Source organism: Podarcis filfolensis, assembly GCF_964270895.1.
Source record: "Podarcis filfolensis genome assembly, chromosome: 7".
Classification (NCBI taxonomy): Eukaryota; Metazoa; Chordata; class Lepidosauria; order Squamata; family Lacertidae; genus Podarcis; species Podarcis filfolensis.
In genome coordinates this window covers 59,583,949-59,599,339 of record NC_139603.1, presented here as the reverse complement: position 1 = coordinate 59,599,339, position 15,391 = coordinate 59,583,949, and the positions used below count along the sequence as shown (strand labels likewise).

Below are 15,391 nucleotides of genomic sequence, written 5' to 3'. Positions count from 1 at the left end.
TTAGAGTGGGCAATAATGGCTGAAGTTCCTTTGGCTGGTTTCCTGCCATACTATTGAGCGTCTTTTTCACTTACCATGGAAGATGTGCACCTATTTCTTCTTTTATTTATGCATCATGTGGCTAGAATAATAGAACTAACCTCTCTAAGCAAACATGATTGGATGTAGCATCACCCACAGTCCCCATGTTGGTTTGTTAAGTTGTATATTGGGAGTCAAGTTTGCAAATGAATTTCCTTAAATTAGCCTTGCGTGCTTGAGAGTTAGTAAAATTGTGAGCGTAGCTTCATTTCAGTGAAACACACCACAGCCTAGTGGCTACAGAGCAAATTGCACCTTCACTGCCAGGAATATTGGCTGTGCCCACATTGCCAGCTTTGAAAACAGCTAGGTTGTTCCTCTTCTTGGTTCAGATCGAAGTGGTTTGGGGAAGGGGGCAGAATGCATCAAAATGCAGCATTTCAGAAGAAGTGAGGTGATAGATACGAGATGGAAACTGGTGGAAGCTAACTGTGTCTGAAGCAGTGGTTGGAACGCTCTGAATACAGAGTGGGGGGGGGTTGCATCACCATTGTCTGAATACAGTTCAGAGAGCGAGCTGCATTGCTCACGGTTACCCAGTCTCCTTTACAGTCACATAAACCCAGTGAAGAGCCACTGCAACAAACCCAGATGCCAGCTCTGTGCTGATACCCACTGCACTGTAGTGCAGATACCCACAGCACTGTTACAGCTTCTTATAGTACCTGCCCTAACATCAGGTCTCATTCTCCAATGGGTGTGTGCCTGCTTCCATATTAACCTCCCTCAGGTTCATCTGTCAATGCTTTCCTCCAATTGTTTCCACCTTTTGAGGTGACCTGTGGCAACTAGGACTATTTTCAGTCATGTCATCCTTCATGCAAAACTTTCTCCTCAAGGAGGCTCGTGTGTCCCCACGCGGTTACCTTTCTCGGTGCTAAGAAAATACTTTATCTCCATTATTATTATTTCTTATTGTCTTTTCTGTTTTATGCTGCTTATGATTGGTGTTTTCCAAACATATTCTATATTTTGGATGTCTCATTTTATTATTTCATTCGTAACTTTGTAAACCGCCCTAGGAATAAGTCACCTGACAAGCATGTCCTTCAGTATTCTGTTCTGGGCACACAGACCAACATTTATGCAAAATAAGAAATGGGCATCAAAATAGGACATTGAAATGGCTGCATTAAAAATGAACAGGAGTCTCCCAGGCACTCTGTTTCCAGTTTGCAACAAATTTCAAATCACCATTATTCTGAAAAAGAACATCAAATCGTGACTCCAGTCTGAAACTGATAAATTAGATTTACAAATGCATTTGATTGTATTCACTTATGGCTGTATTGGTGGAACAGCACCCCTGTTAAGGTACAAGAGGCACTCACTATCTGTACTTTCCAGAAACAATGGAAGGTATTTTTATTTTGGCAATCTTTTCCATGTTTAAAAACATACAAAATGAACATCTATCTTTAGTTGCTTTGGGTACTGTTTCTGTGGTATATTTTTTGGGGGGGGGTTAAATGGTAAATACGGCAAAAGGTATTGCCAAAGCCCTCTATTTTCTTGTATAAATTTCAGCTTTGTGTTGAAATGTAACAGACTGTATCTCTGGTCTCCATGGTCTTTGGAACTCACTGCTCATATTTGTTTGCTCTGTGCTTGCGTGTGTTTATGAGTACATCTGTCAGCTGAGGATAATACTTCAGGCATCTGATGAAGTGGGCTCTCGTCCACAAAAGCTTATGCCACAATAAATCTGTTCATTGTCACAAGCCTCTTTGTTGTCTCCTCAAAGGAACTCCGGCATTCCTTAAGAGTTCTTTCACTAGAAACCACCTGGCTGTGACATATTAATGTGAAAAAAGGAATACCCACAGTTGCAGCAGACACTGTGATGCTAGATGATGCACAGGGAACATCAATAATTCCTTGTTCATTGAGACAATGCTCTTTTGTTCCGTTTCTTCTGAAGTGTGACAGAGGAAGCATTGAAAAGTGAAATTAAGCACCAGCCTTGGCTCTCTCATCTTCATGGAAAGCGGTAAGTGGAACGGGGTGTGATGTCGCCATTTTCTATACACTCCCTTACCGCAACGTGCTTTGTTGCTGCCATTCATCAAACACAAATGTATTGTTCTCTGCAATGGACCCTTTGTTAAGGATTCCTCATTCAGCTTTGGCCACAAAATCTGAATTGCTCAGAATGGCCGGCATCTGAAATTCAGCAAGTGACATCATAAGCTTTGCAGGATGTGCAAGAGGCATCATGACCCTAGGGAAGCCTGTGATATTTTCAACGGTTCCTAAGCTGCTTCTTTTGGGTGTGCAGCCTGTCAGTAGAGTCTCAAAGCAGTTAAAATAGACGATCCAATCAAAATGCAGTATGACACACAGATCACCTGACCATGTCACGTGGACATTGTACATGCACCTTGGCTTATGTTGCAGTTCTATGGGCAGTGAAAAGCAAAACGGGTGTGCTAAGCCCAAAGCTTACTCCTGTGGCCTCCTGCATTTATACTTGCTTTTATACAAGCTGTTGGTGAATTAGCAGAGAGTGATGTGGGGAAAATAGCAAGAAAGAAAAGGCAGTCACGGCAGTACTTTTAATCAGATACCAAAAATGTTCAGTAAATTATGAAAGCAACCAGTTGCTGCTCAAGGAGTACACAGATGTGTGTACTCATATGGTGTGTGTGCATATGTGTAAATGTCACACACAGAGAACCAGCCTTTAGCAACAGCAGTGATAGAAATGAACATTTGCTTTCATCTTCTAATTTTTTCAGACAACAGTCCTGGAAAACCAGAACCTTTCAGCTGATTATTTCTGTGACTAGATTTGATTCCACTGCTCTCTGGAAAATAGCTCTTGTGCTGTGAAATGGTTGAGAAGAACTTCTTTAGTTTGAAAGTGGCTGTTTAATGATGATTGTGTAATTCAGGCAAGCTATCAGCTCCGTGTGATGACCAGCGAATGCTTTTACAACAACTGTGTATTCTCCCTAAAAGAAAGAAAATGAATTGATTTGTAATTGTGAAAGGTGCTTATATTGTGCATTCTTAAGTCCCAGCAATTTCATTGGAGCTGAGGGCTAGTTTAGAACTATCTGCTGAAGTCGCCTCAAGTTGATGCTTCAGGGGATTCCGGAATAGTGAGTCAGTTGTCCAATGCGTCAACAAGCGTTTGTATTATTACTTACTGGTTTCTGTCTTTTTGAAACATTTCCCAGAATGTTAGGTAACACAGCATTGACATATCAGAGTATTCATAAAAGTGATTGCACACAATATAGTCCTTGGCAAGTTAAACCAAGCCCTGTGTGTGTTCATCTGCACATGTGACACTCCCAGATAAGCAAACTGTTCATTCATGTCAATGGAAGGCAGCCTCCATCCTCAAAAGGATGGGCTCGCCAGCAAGCCAACAGTTGTTCCTGTAATCTGAAGCAGAAAGCTATTCAAGAAGTTGGTGCATGCCATACTGCATGCTGTGATCTGTTTGCAAGTCATGGCAAGACATAGTCTAAAATAAACTATGGTTTACTGTGAATAAACCATAGTGCTGATGCATGCTGATTAATTGTACTCACTTCCCTCCTCCCTTGGGAATAAACCATGGAGTTATGTGTGACCCAGAGCTTGTGATTTCTTAAACAAAACACAAATTGTAAGCTAAGAACAAAGCTTGGTTTCCATTTGTGGTTTATCTGGAGAGGAACAAACCATGAGCACTGCTAAATGTTGTCCACTCACAAAAATAATAGCAGAATTGAATTCCTTACACCCAAAAACATATTTTAAAGATCTCTCATGGAAGAAATTTGCAAAAATTAAGTTTCACCCCATAAAATGACACACCCTATACATAACACCAAGTTAGCCACTCCATTCAAGAGAGAGGCTCTCCTGCTGCCTTCATTACATATCTTCTCCCAGACCTTTGACTCTAATGAGTAAAATCTATGGCCTTTTGAAGTTGGGGGGGGCAATATTGTTTTGTTTGTTACTATGCTATTTATTCTTATATTTTTATATTGTAAACCGCCCTGTGATCCTCAGATAAAGGATGGTATAGAAATTTAATTAATAATAATAATAATAATACATAATACTTATGTATTCAGTTTTGTTCCATAAAGTACCTCTTCATAGGTTGGCTGTTTACCACTGATTCTCACAGTTGTGTTTATTGTCTCTGCAGAAGAACAATCATCAAGAACTTGAGTATGACAAAAACAACATTATCCCATTATTCTTTCATTTCACTTTTAATTTGTATACTTCCTTTCTATATACACAATGTGATTTACAAGCTGAAAAAAAATACAATTATACAAATACTGTATCTGCATCTTAAGAAGTTTACACATTTCTTCAGTGGGTGGGATTTCTAGAACAAATGTAGAGGTGTAGCATCTAATAGAGGAACCTCAGAAGTGAGATTTATAGAAAACTGACAGAAAGTACCACCTTGTTTCAGAACCTAAGTTTTAAGGCCTAAACTGTAACACCTCTACAATTTGGTTTAAGGAACTGAAGTAAATATAAGCTGCATGTTTTCCATCTTGTTTAGAAACACTGAATTTAATATATAAATTTACTGTTTCTTGAAAGAATCCAGTCTCCTGACGCATCTTCAGTTTTACCCTTTTTTGTTGTGGAGGAAAAAATCTGTTTAACTTCCCTAAGTCTCCCAAGTGCCAGAGTTTCCTTTCCAAAATCAAAAATAGCCAGTAGTGAGAGGGGCCACGTCTCAACTTTCCAGAGGCCAGTTGCTATGGTATTAATGGCATCCCACGTGAACTGAAAATGTGCCCTAGCACAGCGCTGTGGGTGCATGTTTGCTAACATGGAACTGTCCTTGTACATAGAAATTAGTGCAATACTGATTTAGCCCTATGGAAGTCATTGATGGAAGAGTAAGGCCTGTATGAGGGAGAGGCTGCCTTACACTGAATCAAAACATTGACCGCTTTAGCTCAGTATTTAGCTCAGTATTGACTCACTGACTGTAGTTCTCCAGGGTTTCAGACAGAAGAACCTCCCAGCCATACCTGGAGATGCCAGGAATTGAACATGGGCCCTTCTGTGGGCAAAGCAGATGCTCTACAGCTAAACTATGTCCTTTCCCCACTTTACCACTGACTATATCATTAGTTTAGCCTGGTAGCAAAGACTTAAAAGTCACAACTGTTGTTCTGCTATGATCCTGCTAGATTTAGAAAAGTGTGATGGAGGGGAAAAAGTGATGGCCTCATGTAAGATCTACTCTTGTCCCTGTAAGATTTTGCTTGTGTTCTGCATGTGTCCCAGTTTTTGGACACACAACTGTCCAAGTACCTTTAGCAAATAAATAAACAGGAGACTTAGCTTGAAATCCTGCACATGTTTTTCTAAGAGCAAATGGAGATCCTATGTGTCAGCTAAAGGTGCCATAAGGTACTCTTACCTCCCTTCAGAGCTCCACAAAATGTATAGCCATCATCCACACCTTCGCAAAGGGTACCTTTCCATTTTACGGATTCAAACCCTTTAGACCATATGTTTATGTGTGCTGTCAAAATGGTTAAATCAGCCCCTATAAAAATTAACACAATAAAGCATGTTACATGGCAACAATTTCAATTACAATCTTGACAACATTCAATGGCTTTCTCAGGGAAGGCAAAAATACACTTGTGATCTAGAACACTTTCTGAGCTCATTCAAATCCAAAGGAATTTTTACAATGTATTTTGTGTAATAATCTATATGAATGAGACATGAATTGTAGACTATTATCCTCATACTTCCACCTCTTCACACACACAGCTTGGAACAGATTAAAGCTTCATTCTCCCATTGTGTAATTGTTTCCCATATTCCCTTTTCAGTAGAAAACGCAGGATTGAAAATTCACTAAGGATACCTGGCTCTCAGAAGCATTAGCAAATATAAAATGTCCAGAAAACAACAAAAGGTTGCTTTGCTTGCAGTATTACAGAGAACCTCTAAATGAACAAACAAAATAAGAATACATCCAGGGTAAATTATGTGAAATGTATGGACAAACCAATGGAAGTGGGATTGGCTCATGCCAAATGTCTCTCCTTCCCACCTCCACATGATGATAAAATCTTCTCTAAAAGCCTAAGGACAAAATGGCTTCATTTGTGAGTTGATTTTCAACATCTGCTTTCTGTCCTTGAGCAGCTGTGATAAATTTTTTCTTCTGCCCAAGTTTTAACAGCATCCCTTCTGGAGTTCTATGGAATAGGTTGTATCACTAGTGCAAGGCAGGGCACGTGATTTTCACTAATACACCCTGCCTCACCTTAGCACCCCTTCCCAAAAAAGTGTTTCTGGAGATCGGGAGACACACCCCTCCCAAGCAGTATGGGATATGGCAATCAGATCCCCACCCCACCTTCCTGGAAAGACCTCCCATAAGCACAAAGCCACCAGTTAATACAGCCCAGCAATGAATAAAACTTTCAGGTTGAAGTGCATCTCGTAGTAATGTAAAGCAATGAGCTTGGTGTTACTTGAAAGAGGACTATATCTTACTTGGAATCCAGAAAAGAGTTCCCCGCCATTTTCTATTACCCTTTAGTGTACACGGCTCTACTGTAAAGGAGAAGTCTCTTGTTGGAAGGCCTCTACCTGCGTAACAAAGAAAGTGTAATAATGTTGCAAACCTCATTACAAAATGGCACGAAGCTTTGAACTTCCTTATTAGAGCCTCTGCTGAAATGCAAAATGCAACACACTTCACCTTTGAAGTTAATATTGTTGCACGTCACCCCAATCTCTGAGAGGTGTGAGATTCCTTTGGAATGAAGGACAGCAGAGAGAGAGAGAGAGAGAGAGAGAGATACAACTGAGACTATGATGGAGGGGTTCGCAGCATTAACACTCCAAAACGGTCAAATCAAAGCACATAAAGTTTTCCAAAATCATGTGATAAGAGGAAGCCTGTACAGTGTTTTCCCTGAGGGAAGAGTTTTTGTTTGGGGTTTTTTTGGAAAATGTCTGCTGTATATTCAAAATCTAAAAAGCTTATAAAATAAATAAGGAATCAGTTTTGTTTAAAATTTAAAAAAAAAACACTCCAAAAGGGTCTTGCTTTTCCCATCGCAGCAGCCTTAGATTCAAACAGAAATCAAGCATTGCTCTGTCTCTCTGGCTTTTCATCCTGATCACTCTGGAGTACAGTACTACAGACACCCACGTTGCATTGTGCTACTTTATCCATTGATCTGTGGTGATGCACTTGGAAATACAGTAAAGCCACCCTTTTATGGTTATCCACATAAATATTTTTAAATACTCCTTTAGCTAACCACCTGCACTTTCTAAACAATGAGCGCTCACACCTTCCTTTGTGGGCGCCCTTTGTGGGACCCCGCACAGCACCTTGGTCACGTGGGACCCACCAGCTGTTTGGGCTGGCCTCCCTCCCTGTGCTAGTCATTGGAGGTTCCCGCCTAACCTCAGCCAATCAGCACCACAGGGAGGTGGGGCCAGTTGCTTAAATAGGAGGCGGAGCCAGCAGCAACCGCGGAATCCTTTAATCTATCTTACCTTAATGGTGGGGGGGCATGAAGTGATGATTCACAACCTCCCCCCCCCCCCGGGCAGCAATTCCAGGGTCCCCTCTTAAAGGGGTTTGTATATGGGAGTCACTGGCCATACACTGAAAGGTTGTCAAGTGAACTCCCCTGCATTGCGGGGATATGGGGTGGGCTGCCAGCATACACAAGCGTCTTGCTGTGCACCCTCCCATATCCCATTCACCCTGAGGAGCCCCAGTTCCCCCGACTGGTGGGGCTGGGAGAGATACACGCCCAATGCCTAAGCCAAGGTCTTCCTCCATCTGAAAGGTTTAATAAAGTTGTGACCAATTTTTATTCCATAACACTTTGTCACGAGTCATTATTCCTTCTGGTCATCTCTCTGGGCCGGGGGTCTCCGCCTGGACACACAATAGCAATAGCATGATATCTTCATCAAGGCCAAGTGAAAGTCATAAAATAATGAGCAATCTTTTGAATTGCACAGCACTCTTCCTTGGACGGAAAGTACCGTAAGTAATAAAGAGAAGCAAGAAGAAGAGGAAGAAGTTTCCGGGAGAGAGCTTGGCAGAGGCCCAACAATAATATGTTACAGAGTGTTAAGATGGTGAATGAGGAAGCTGTCTACAGGCTCACAGAAGGACAAACAAACTGGGTGAGGCACCAGCATCTCTGATCTGTGTGAAGTTTTAGAAATGGCAGCCACCTCGGGGGAGGCCGACCCAGATCAGCACTGACATGCAGGGCGAGGGGTGTAAACCTTTATACACAAACACACTTTCTCCTGTGAAAATTGCTTTCCCTAAACTGCTGTTTGTCACACTAGCATGCACACATAACTTTTTCCATAACGTAGCAAATAACTGTGTGTGACTTCTGTTGGGGGGAAATGGAGGCAGGTAGTAAGAGTTATGCACATATCCTGGCCTGGTCATATTCAAATCACAACCCTACCCCCACAGAACTGCTATTTGCAAATGTTTAAAGAGACGTGAGATGCATGAAAACAACTGAATTTGGCCCTCAGCTAGTATGTGCCAAGTGTGAAATATCTCCGATAGCACCAAAGTATATTAGGACCGAGAAGCAATGGCTGATCTCCCTTGAAAACTATAAAAGCCAGCAATTATTCATGTTGTTCACCAGCGTTATTTGCAACACACTCTTTTTTTCTGTCTTACTTAAAGAAATGGAAATTGGAGACAGAAATTAACGTGTGCAATCCTAATGAAAACACCTGGAGCTTTAATCAGAGGAAAGGGGGAAGTGATCCTAATTATTTCACAAACGCTATTGGAAATTAGAGCCATCTGATACTTTACTTACTGCAGTTGGAATATAAAATGTCTACGTCGTCTGAACTGCAAAGCAGGTGTCTGTCTTCTGCCACAGTAAATCCACAAACGGAGAGAATCATAACAAGCAGGAACATGTTTCTATGTCTGTAAACCATTTCGAGAGCAGGTCACATAGAAGGATACAAGACAGTATTGCATCATTTTTACTTAAGAGGAAGAAAGTTACGCTTAGTCACCCACCCTCAGTCATGTGATTGCAGGGGCTTTTTTTCCCTTGTCGCTTTTAATGATGCTTCTACAGAAGGTGTGCTACAAATGCTTGAAAGCCTTTCCCAGTTGCTTAAGAAGAATAATTTTGCCTGATTATCTATACCTAACCCAGTTTGGACAAAACTACATTTCAAGGAGTGAATTCTAAAAAGGCAAGAGAGAAAACTATTGAACCAACGTGTTTGTCTCACAATATCAAATGAGGAAGTTGCTCATGATCATCTGAGCTCATGATGGTACCAGGGTGGTCATGCATAACCCTGATTTCAATGCCTGCAAAGGTTTTGGGGATGCACATATTGCTTCCCCTCCCATCTGTGCCTGTCCTATAGCTTGTGGCTGAAATCCTATAATATTTCATATCACAATTATTCAAGGGTTGTTGTTTTTGTACTGCTTCTGTTGTGTCCTCCAAATGCCAGACAATAAAAATGCAGTGATTTGGCATTTCAGAACTAATAAAGCGGAATGACACCTCTCTCTCTCTCTCTCTCTCTCTCTCTCTCTCTCTCTCTCTGTGTGTGTGTGTGTGTGTGTGTAGTTGATAAAAGGTAGTGGGTGAAGCTGTTACTATGGTTAAAAAGAAATTCAGAAAATATTTCTAGATCTGAGTAAGGTAAAGGTACCCCGACCATTAGGTCCAGTCACGGATGACTCTGGGGTTGTGGAGCTCATCTCGCTCTATAGGCCAAGGGAGCCGGCATTTGTCTGCAGACAGCTTCCGGGTCATGTGGTCAGCATGACTAAGCATCTTCTGGTGAAACCTGAGCAGCGCACGGAAACGCCGTTTACCTTCCCGCCAGAGCAGTACCTATTTATCTACTTGCACTTTGTCATGCTTTCAAACTAGGTGGGCAGGAGCTGGGACCGAGCAACGGGAGCTCATGATGCATGATTCAAATGGATCAATTTTTGTTGCATATATTTTTACAATCCCAAAGTTTGAGAGTCAGTAGCACAGATGTTGTAAAGGTGTGGTGATCTGTTGTGGAACATCCCCATTGAAGAAGAAAGCAGGGGTTACCCAGACCTCGCTGCTGGTTGTGAAGGGGCCCCCATGACCGCTCAAGCTTCAGGGTCCCAAAAATGGAGGTCTGCTACTGGGATACATGGAACTCCCTTATACACATTAATTGGCATAACTACACTATGAACTTATAAGAAATCCCAGGAAACTAGTTTTCTGAGTAGACACTGGTGCCCACCAGAAAGACCCCCCCCCCATAAGTCTATGACACATTCCTGTCATGAGTCTTATCCCATCAGGTTTCAGTAATGCCTATTAGGTCATATTTGCCATCCTGCATTAACAGCTCCAATTCATCTTACTTGTTTCCCATACTCTGTGCATTAGTATACAGACAACCACGAGTCATTCCCTCCCGCTACTTCCTTCTTGCAGTTTCCTGCCCTTTAGCAGGTCTCTGTAGCAGGTCAGTTAGCAAGAGACCTCTGGCCATTCCTGGACTAAGATAGCTTGGCCGTTGTGGCAACCTCAAGATGGTATTCCTTCAATGTGCTCAATGTAGGGCTTCCTCCAGGCTTAGTTTAGAAGTTGCAGCTGGAGTGCAGCAGCTAGGTTGTTGACTGGAACATCACATCAACTGTCAAGGGCATTTCCCAGCCAAAGGAATGCACAGGCAGATAGTTAACTCTTTAGTGCCAAAGGTAATTCAGTCACTTCTACAGCTCTGGAGTCCTACACACACCAGTTCTAACATCTTGGCAGCTGTTCCCAGGTCTGCACTCTATGCAAGGGACCACTCCCCCTCCACCAGTTTATATACCTTCCCCCAAAGGGCTATGTACACACAGCTGCAGTCTGTGCCTTTGTGGCAACTTCCTCTATTCATCCCTTTTCAATCCCTTCCTGGTTCTGAGAGACAGTGGTGCAGGAGACGGTGGGGAAGCACCTGGCTCTTCACTTGTCTGACCTGTTTCTTCCTGCTCTAGAAGCTGCCCCTGCCTCTGGCCTCCTGGCTGGTCCAGTTCCCCACAAATCACAGCCCTCCTTCCCCTGGTGCACACTCTTCAGTGTCATGCCAGTCCCTGACACCAACACTATGTAACACCTCTGCTGAGGGAGATTTACTGGCTGTCAGTATGGTACCAACCAGTGTTCAAGATTTTGGTTTTAGGTATTTACAGACCTAAGCAACTTGGGACCAAATTATCCAAGGGACCACCTTGTCCGATATAACCCTGCCCAGCAACCGCACTGCTCACAAGGGCCACTGCTAAGAGTATCACATGCCCCAGGGATGCTTAGCTGGTACTAGAAAACGGGGCCTTCAGTGCTGCAGCTCAAACTCTCTGAAATCAGTTACTTGATGTTAGACAAGCACCTAGCGTCTTGATACTTAGGTAGCTGCTGAATAAATTTAAGACTTTTCCTAATTTGTGACCCCATAAATTTATGGAATATTAACCGTAATATCGTATAAATTGTTGGATTTTTAGCATATTCAGTACATTTCTTTGTATTTTATTACACCACATCAGTAGCATTTGGATGCATTTTATAATTCTACAAAATAAAATGAAAAATATTGTGTTAATAGTTCCACTTCTTGGAATTATTATACAGCTGCCTGTAATGCTTGTTTATGTCAGGAGTCTTTAAAGATGTGGCTATTTTCAAAGGCCTCACCAATGCTACAGTTATGAGTCCCTCTAGTGGTTTATATAGGTAGAGACATCTTAGCAAACACTTGTGCATTCCTTGATACAGACTCTTTTCAGGATATTAAATTCTTAACATTTGAGACCAAAGAGGTTTTCGGGTACAACAAAATCTTAACCCTTTCTTAACCATGCACTCTCCCAGCAATTTAAGAACTGTTCCATCTGCACATGAAGCTATAGTTAATGGTTCTGAATCCTGGCTTGTTTGGAAAGTCATTAACTGTCATTCCTGTTACATCAGAAATGAAAAACCACGGTTAATGCATCTTTCTGAATTGTTTCCCTACTTGAATAAAGGGCAAAAGAGCTGTGTGAGGTTGTAAGGAGTTCATGCATATGTTGGCTTAATTTGATTTTCCAAAGATGACCAAAAGACTCTTTCGTATGATTAAAAGCAAGCCTTAAGCTAATCAAAGATCGACCAAACTTCATCCCGTTTATGTAAATTCCTTTTGTAACCAACTCCAGTTTTATTCATTTTAATCAGTGTTCCTTTTACTGAACAAACTACTTTTATTGAAGAAAAAAACTGCTCTGGGATTTTGTATCCTGGATTCTATAAAAGAATTCTGAATAGTCTGCACGTATACACACATTTTATTCAGAAACACCTATTTCCCTTCGCTGGATTCTTTTGATTCTTCGAAGTCAAACGTGAAGGGCTTGTCATAACCCATAAGGTGATTATAGTCTTGAGGATATTGAAAAAGCATAGGGTTAACAAGCATTGATTTCGTTTTAGCATAAAATGTTGTGAACATCTTGCTGATGTCGGGAACCTTCACATCCTTTTGATGGAACACAGTTTTCTTTTCTGCCAAAATAGCATTATACGTAATAGCTGTGTACGTGTCTGTTTCAGGCTTGTGGTACAGGCGGATGATGTAGCCCTTTGTAATCAAATGCAGAGTAACTGGAGTTACAAATGTAAAGAATCCTATAACACTGTAAAACATAACTTGCAAGGGAAGGTTGTCGACAGGCACACCAGTTTTGTAGAAGATAATAGGTATCATGCTAAGACTAAACATGCTGGTAGAGTAAGAGAAGAACTTCACGCCTGCAAGAGAAAGACAAATTAATATTTAGAGATTGGAAATAGCTTGTGAGCCCATACATTCCCACCATGCCTTAGCATCCTCAGAAGGGCAGCTGTTACCATGTTAGACACTCCCCTCCCCCAAAAAAATAATATGACTGTTGTTTAACCCTCACAAAGCTACAATTCCCAGCACCCTTAACAAACTACAGTTATTACGATTTTGGGAGAGGGGAGGGGAGCAGAATGTGCTTTAAATGTATTGTGTATATGTTTAAGTAGGCATATCAAAGACCAGGAGAAGCAGTGCTGCACTGCTGACACTCCCCCCCCCCCAGCTATCAAATTCACTTGGCAAATCTTCAACTGCCATAGAAGCAAGGCATTCCGACTTACGTCCTTCACACGAGTTTCTGGTGGACAGAGGGTCCCAATTCCCAGTGAAAAGTAATTTTAAATACTTCAGAGCGTTCAGAACCAAAGCACAACAAGACACCTAACCCTAATATACTCACCTAGCACTGCCTTTGCCAAATTTCCACGATAAACTAATCTGCCATGTTCAGAATCTTCATGCGGGGAGGATGTGCTGAAGCAGCAAAGAGGCTGCACGTGGAGAGATGGAACCTACAGCAAAAGCAGATAAACATGTATTTTGAGTTTCAGATTGTTATATCTACATGCACCATTCACTAAATCACATGGCAAGAATATGGCTCATGGCTAGCAGTGCATCCGATGAGTGAACTATCCACCGCCTGTCACCTGACCCCCTTCAGAATTAAAGCGAGCGCTCCCGGGACACTAGAAAAAGAAGTGCTCCACGCGGCAGCACCTGCTCGCTCCCCACGATCGCGGAGAGGGATCCCGGGGCTCCACGCCATCGGAGTCGCGGCCTGCATAGGGCAGCCACGGAGCGCCGGCCCGGCTCCAGGACTCCAGGATGCTTCTCGGTAAGCAGGAACGCATGACATCTCCCGGCGCCCCGCAGCCACAGTCGGAGGCTGGGCGCGCGAAGGCGAACCCCAGCCCGGAGCAGCATCTCCTGCACCCCACGGCCTTCTCTGCTTAAGGCGGATCCAGGGCAAGCAAAGCCGCTGCCGCCGCCGCCTCGGTCCTTCCCCTTCCGGCGCAGCTTGGCCGGGAAGGAGGGGCTGGGAGCCTGTTCGCCTTTGCTCGCTTCCCACGCGTGGATTTCAAGCCAGGCGTTCGCTAGGAAAGCGGAATCTTTGGGTTACAAACCTGCCTGGAATTCTGGCCATTTAGGCGGTAAATCGGGATCTGTTAGTACACCTGCAGCAAGGATTCTTTCCCGCCCAAATTTGTACTAAAAGAAAGTTTGGGTTTTTTGGGTGGAAAGGCTGTGAGCTCCCATCACTTTTGGTTTTGGACTCAGGATTCTTTTTGTTTTTTGGGGAACCAGAATCCACTTCTGGTCTACAAAACAAAACAAAAGATCCTGCAAGCCTGAAGTCCGCCCGACCCTGCTTAATACCACAGAATAGAAATGATACTCGGATTTCTAGTTTTTAAAGGCCCTGCTGTTCCTGAGCCCCACAGGAGTGTCGCAGAAAGAATGTAGTTGGTCAAGGGAGCCGTGGACTCAAAAAAGTTGAAAACTTCTGACCTAAGCCACTCAAAACTACAGGCACTATGAGCACATGTGCTTCTTTTATAGTCAAGTTAATCCATAACATTTTGAGCTTTTGGCTTGAATTTGAGCTTAACTTCTCTAAGCTTTGTTTTAGCAGTTGCAGCAGCAGAGCATTTAAATGGGGGAACTTGCTCCTGTTCAGAAGAGGACCATATTGCACTAAAATACCAAGTGAAACTGTGCCTACAGCCATTCCAGTATGTGAATGATACTGGAGAAATGTAGGGCAACTGTGTTACAGCAGAGACTGAAGTGTAGGTGTTAGGGTTGGACTAGGACCAAGAAAACCAAAGTTCAAATTGCTATGAAGCTCACTGTAGACTTTATGCCAGTGATTTTCTTTTTAGCCTAACCTACCTCATAAATAGTTGTTTTCAGGATAAAATAAGTGTGGGGCATGGAATAATAATAATACCGCCATCCTAAGGAAGGTTGGGATAAAAATGGAACAGATTTTAGTGTTTAAAATCATAGCACAGGCAACAGAATAAAATAAGAATATGCCTCACCCATACAACTGGGTTGACCTAGCCATTTATTATAATCACAAAGCCTTATAAGATGTGATTTAGAACCCTGACAATCTGACAAAAATTCAGAATCCACTATGCCCCTCACCAATTCCGCAGAATGGTCTGTCTCAGAAAGCAAGTGAAGTAATCCACATCAATTCATTTGAAAAGCCAGTATGAAGTAGTGAATGGAATGCTGGGATTTGGAGTAGGAGTATTCAAGTTAAAATCCTAGCTCAGCTATAAAGATTACGGTAAGTCATAAACCTGTCTCAGAAAATGTTGAATACAAAGTAGGAGAGGCCCCAGGGTTCCTTAGGAGCGCATTATATGCACTGGAGAACAAT

General features: G+C 42.4%; 2 protein-coding genes across 3 annotated transcripts; both read right to left on the bottom strand.

Annotated features, from left to right (window-relative positions):
- Positions 1 to 1,546: 1,546 nt before the first annotated feature.
- LY96 (lymphocyte antigen 96) lies at positions 1,547 to 10,616 on the bottom strand. Of its 2 annotated transcripts, XM_083624164.1 has the most exons (6): positions 10,179 to 10,605; positions 8,913 to 9,028; positions 6,580 to 6,675; positions 5,483 to 5,611; positions 4,176 to 4,228; positions 1,547 to 3,035 (listed from the first exon to the last, which is right to left on the bottom strand). In XM_083624164.1, exons 1-6 carry the CDS (start codon positions 10,211 to 10,213, stop codon positions 2,934 to 2,936), a joined length of 531 nt encoding a protein of 176 aa, XP_083480290.1. In that variant the 5' UTR covers positions 10,214 to 10,605; the 3' UTR covers positions 1,547 to 2,933. The 2 variants fall into 2 exon arrangements, with proteins under 2 accessions (XP_083480290.1, XP_083480291.1); XM_083624165.1 differs by lacking the exon at positions 4,176 to 4,228 and having other exon boundaries at positions 10,179 to 10,616.
- Positions 10,617 to 12,285: 1,669 nt separating this feature from the next.
- Positions 12,286 to 14,011, bottom strand: TMEM70 (transmembrane protein 70). The gene is made up of 3 exons (XM_083624163.1): positions 13,714 to 14,011; positions 13,394 to 13,505; positions 12,286 to 12,899 (listed from the first exon to the last, which is right to left on the bottom strand). The coding sequence occupies exons 1-3, from the start codon at positions 13,918 to 13,920 to the stop codon at positions 12,451 to 12,453; spliced, it is 768 nt and encodes a 255-aa protein (XP_083480289.1). The 5' UTR covers positions 13,921 to 14,011; the 3' UTR covers positions 12,286 to 12,450.
- Between the last annotated feature and the right edge of the window lie 1,380 nt (positions 14,012 to 15,391).

What these genes read in the sequence shown, in the direction of transcription:
- TMEM70 (XM_083624163.1), bottom strand. Translation starts at nt 13,920, where the DNA reads ATGCTGCTCCGGGCTGGGGTTCGCCTTCGCGCGCCCAGCCTCCGACTG. An exon ending in CGATCGTGGGGAGCGAGCAG is followed by an intron (nt 13,506 to 13,713) that starts GTGCTGCCGCGT and finishes CTTTTGCTGTAG; the next exon opens with GTTCCATCTCTCCACGTGCA. An exon ending in TTTGGCAAAGGCAGTGCTAG is followed by an intron (nt 12,900 to 13,393) that starts GTGAGTATATTA and finishes TTTCTCTTGCAG; the next exon opens with GCGTGAAGTTCTTCTCTTAC.
- LY96 (XM_083624164.1), bottom strand. Translation starts at nt 10,213, where the DNA reads ATGGGGGCCCCTTCACAACCAGCAGCGAGGTCTGG. An exon ending in CATTTTATATTCCAACTGCA is followed by an intron (nt 6,676 to 8,912) that starts GTAAGTAAAGTA and finishes TTTGTTACGCAG; the next exon opens with GTAGAGGCCTTCCAACAAGA. An exon ending in TTGTGGAGCTCTGAAGGGAG is followed by an intron (nt 4,229 to 5,482) that starts GTAAGAGTACCT and finishes GTTCTTCTGCAG; the next exon opens with AGACAATAAACACAACTGTG.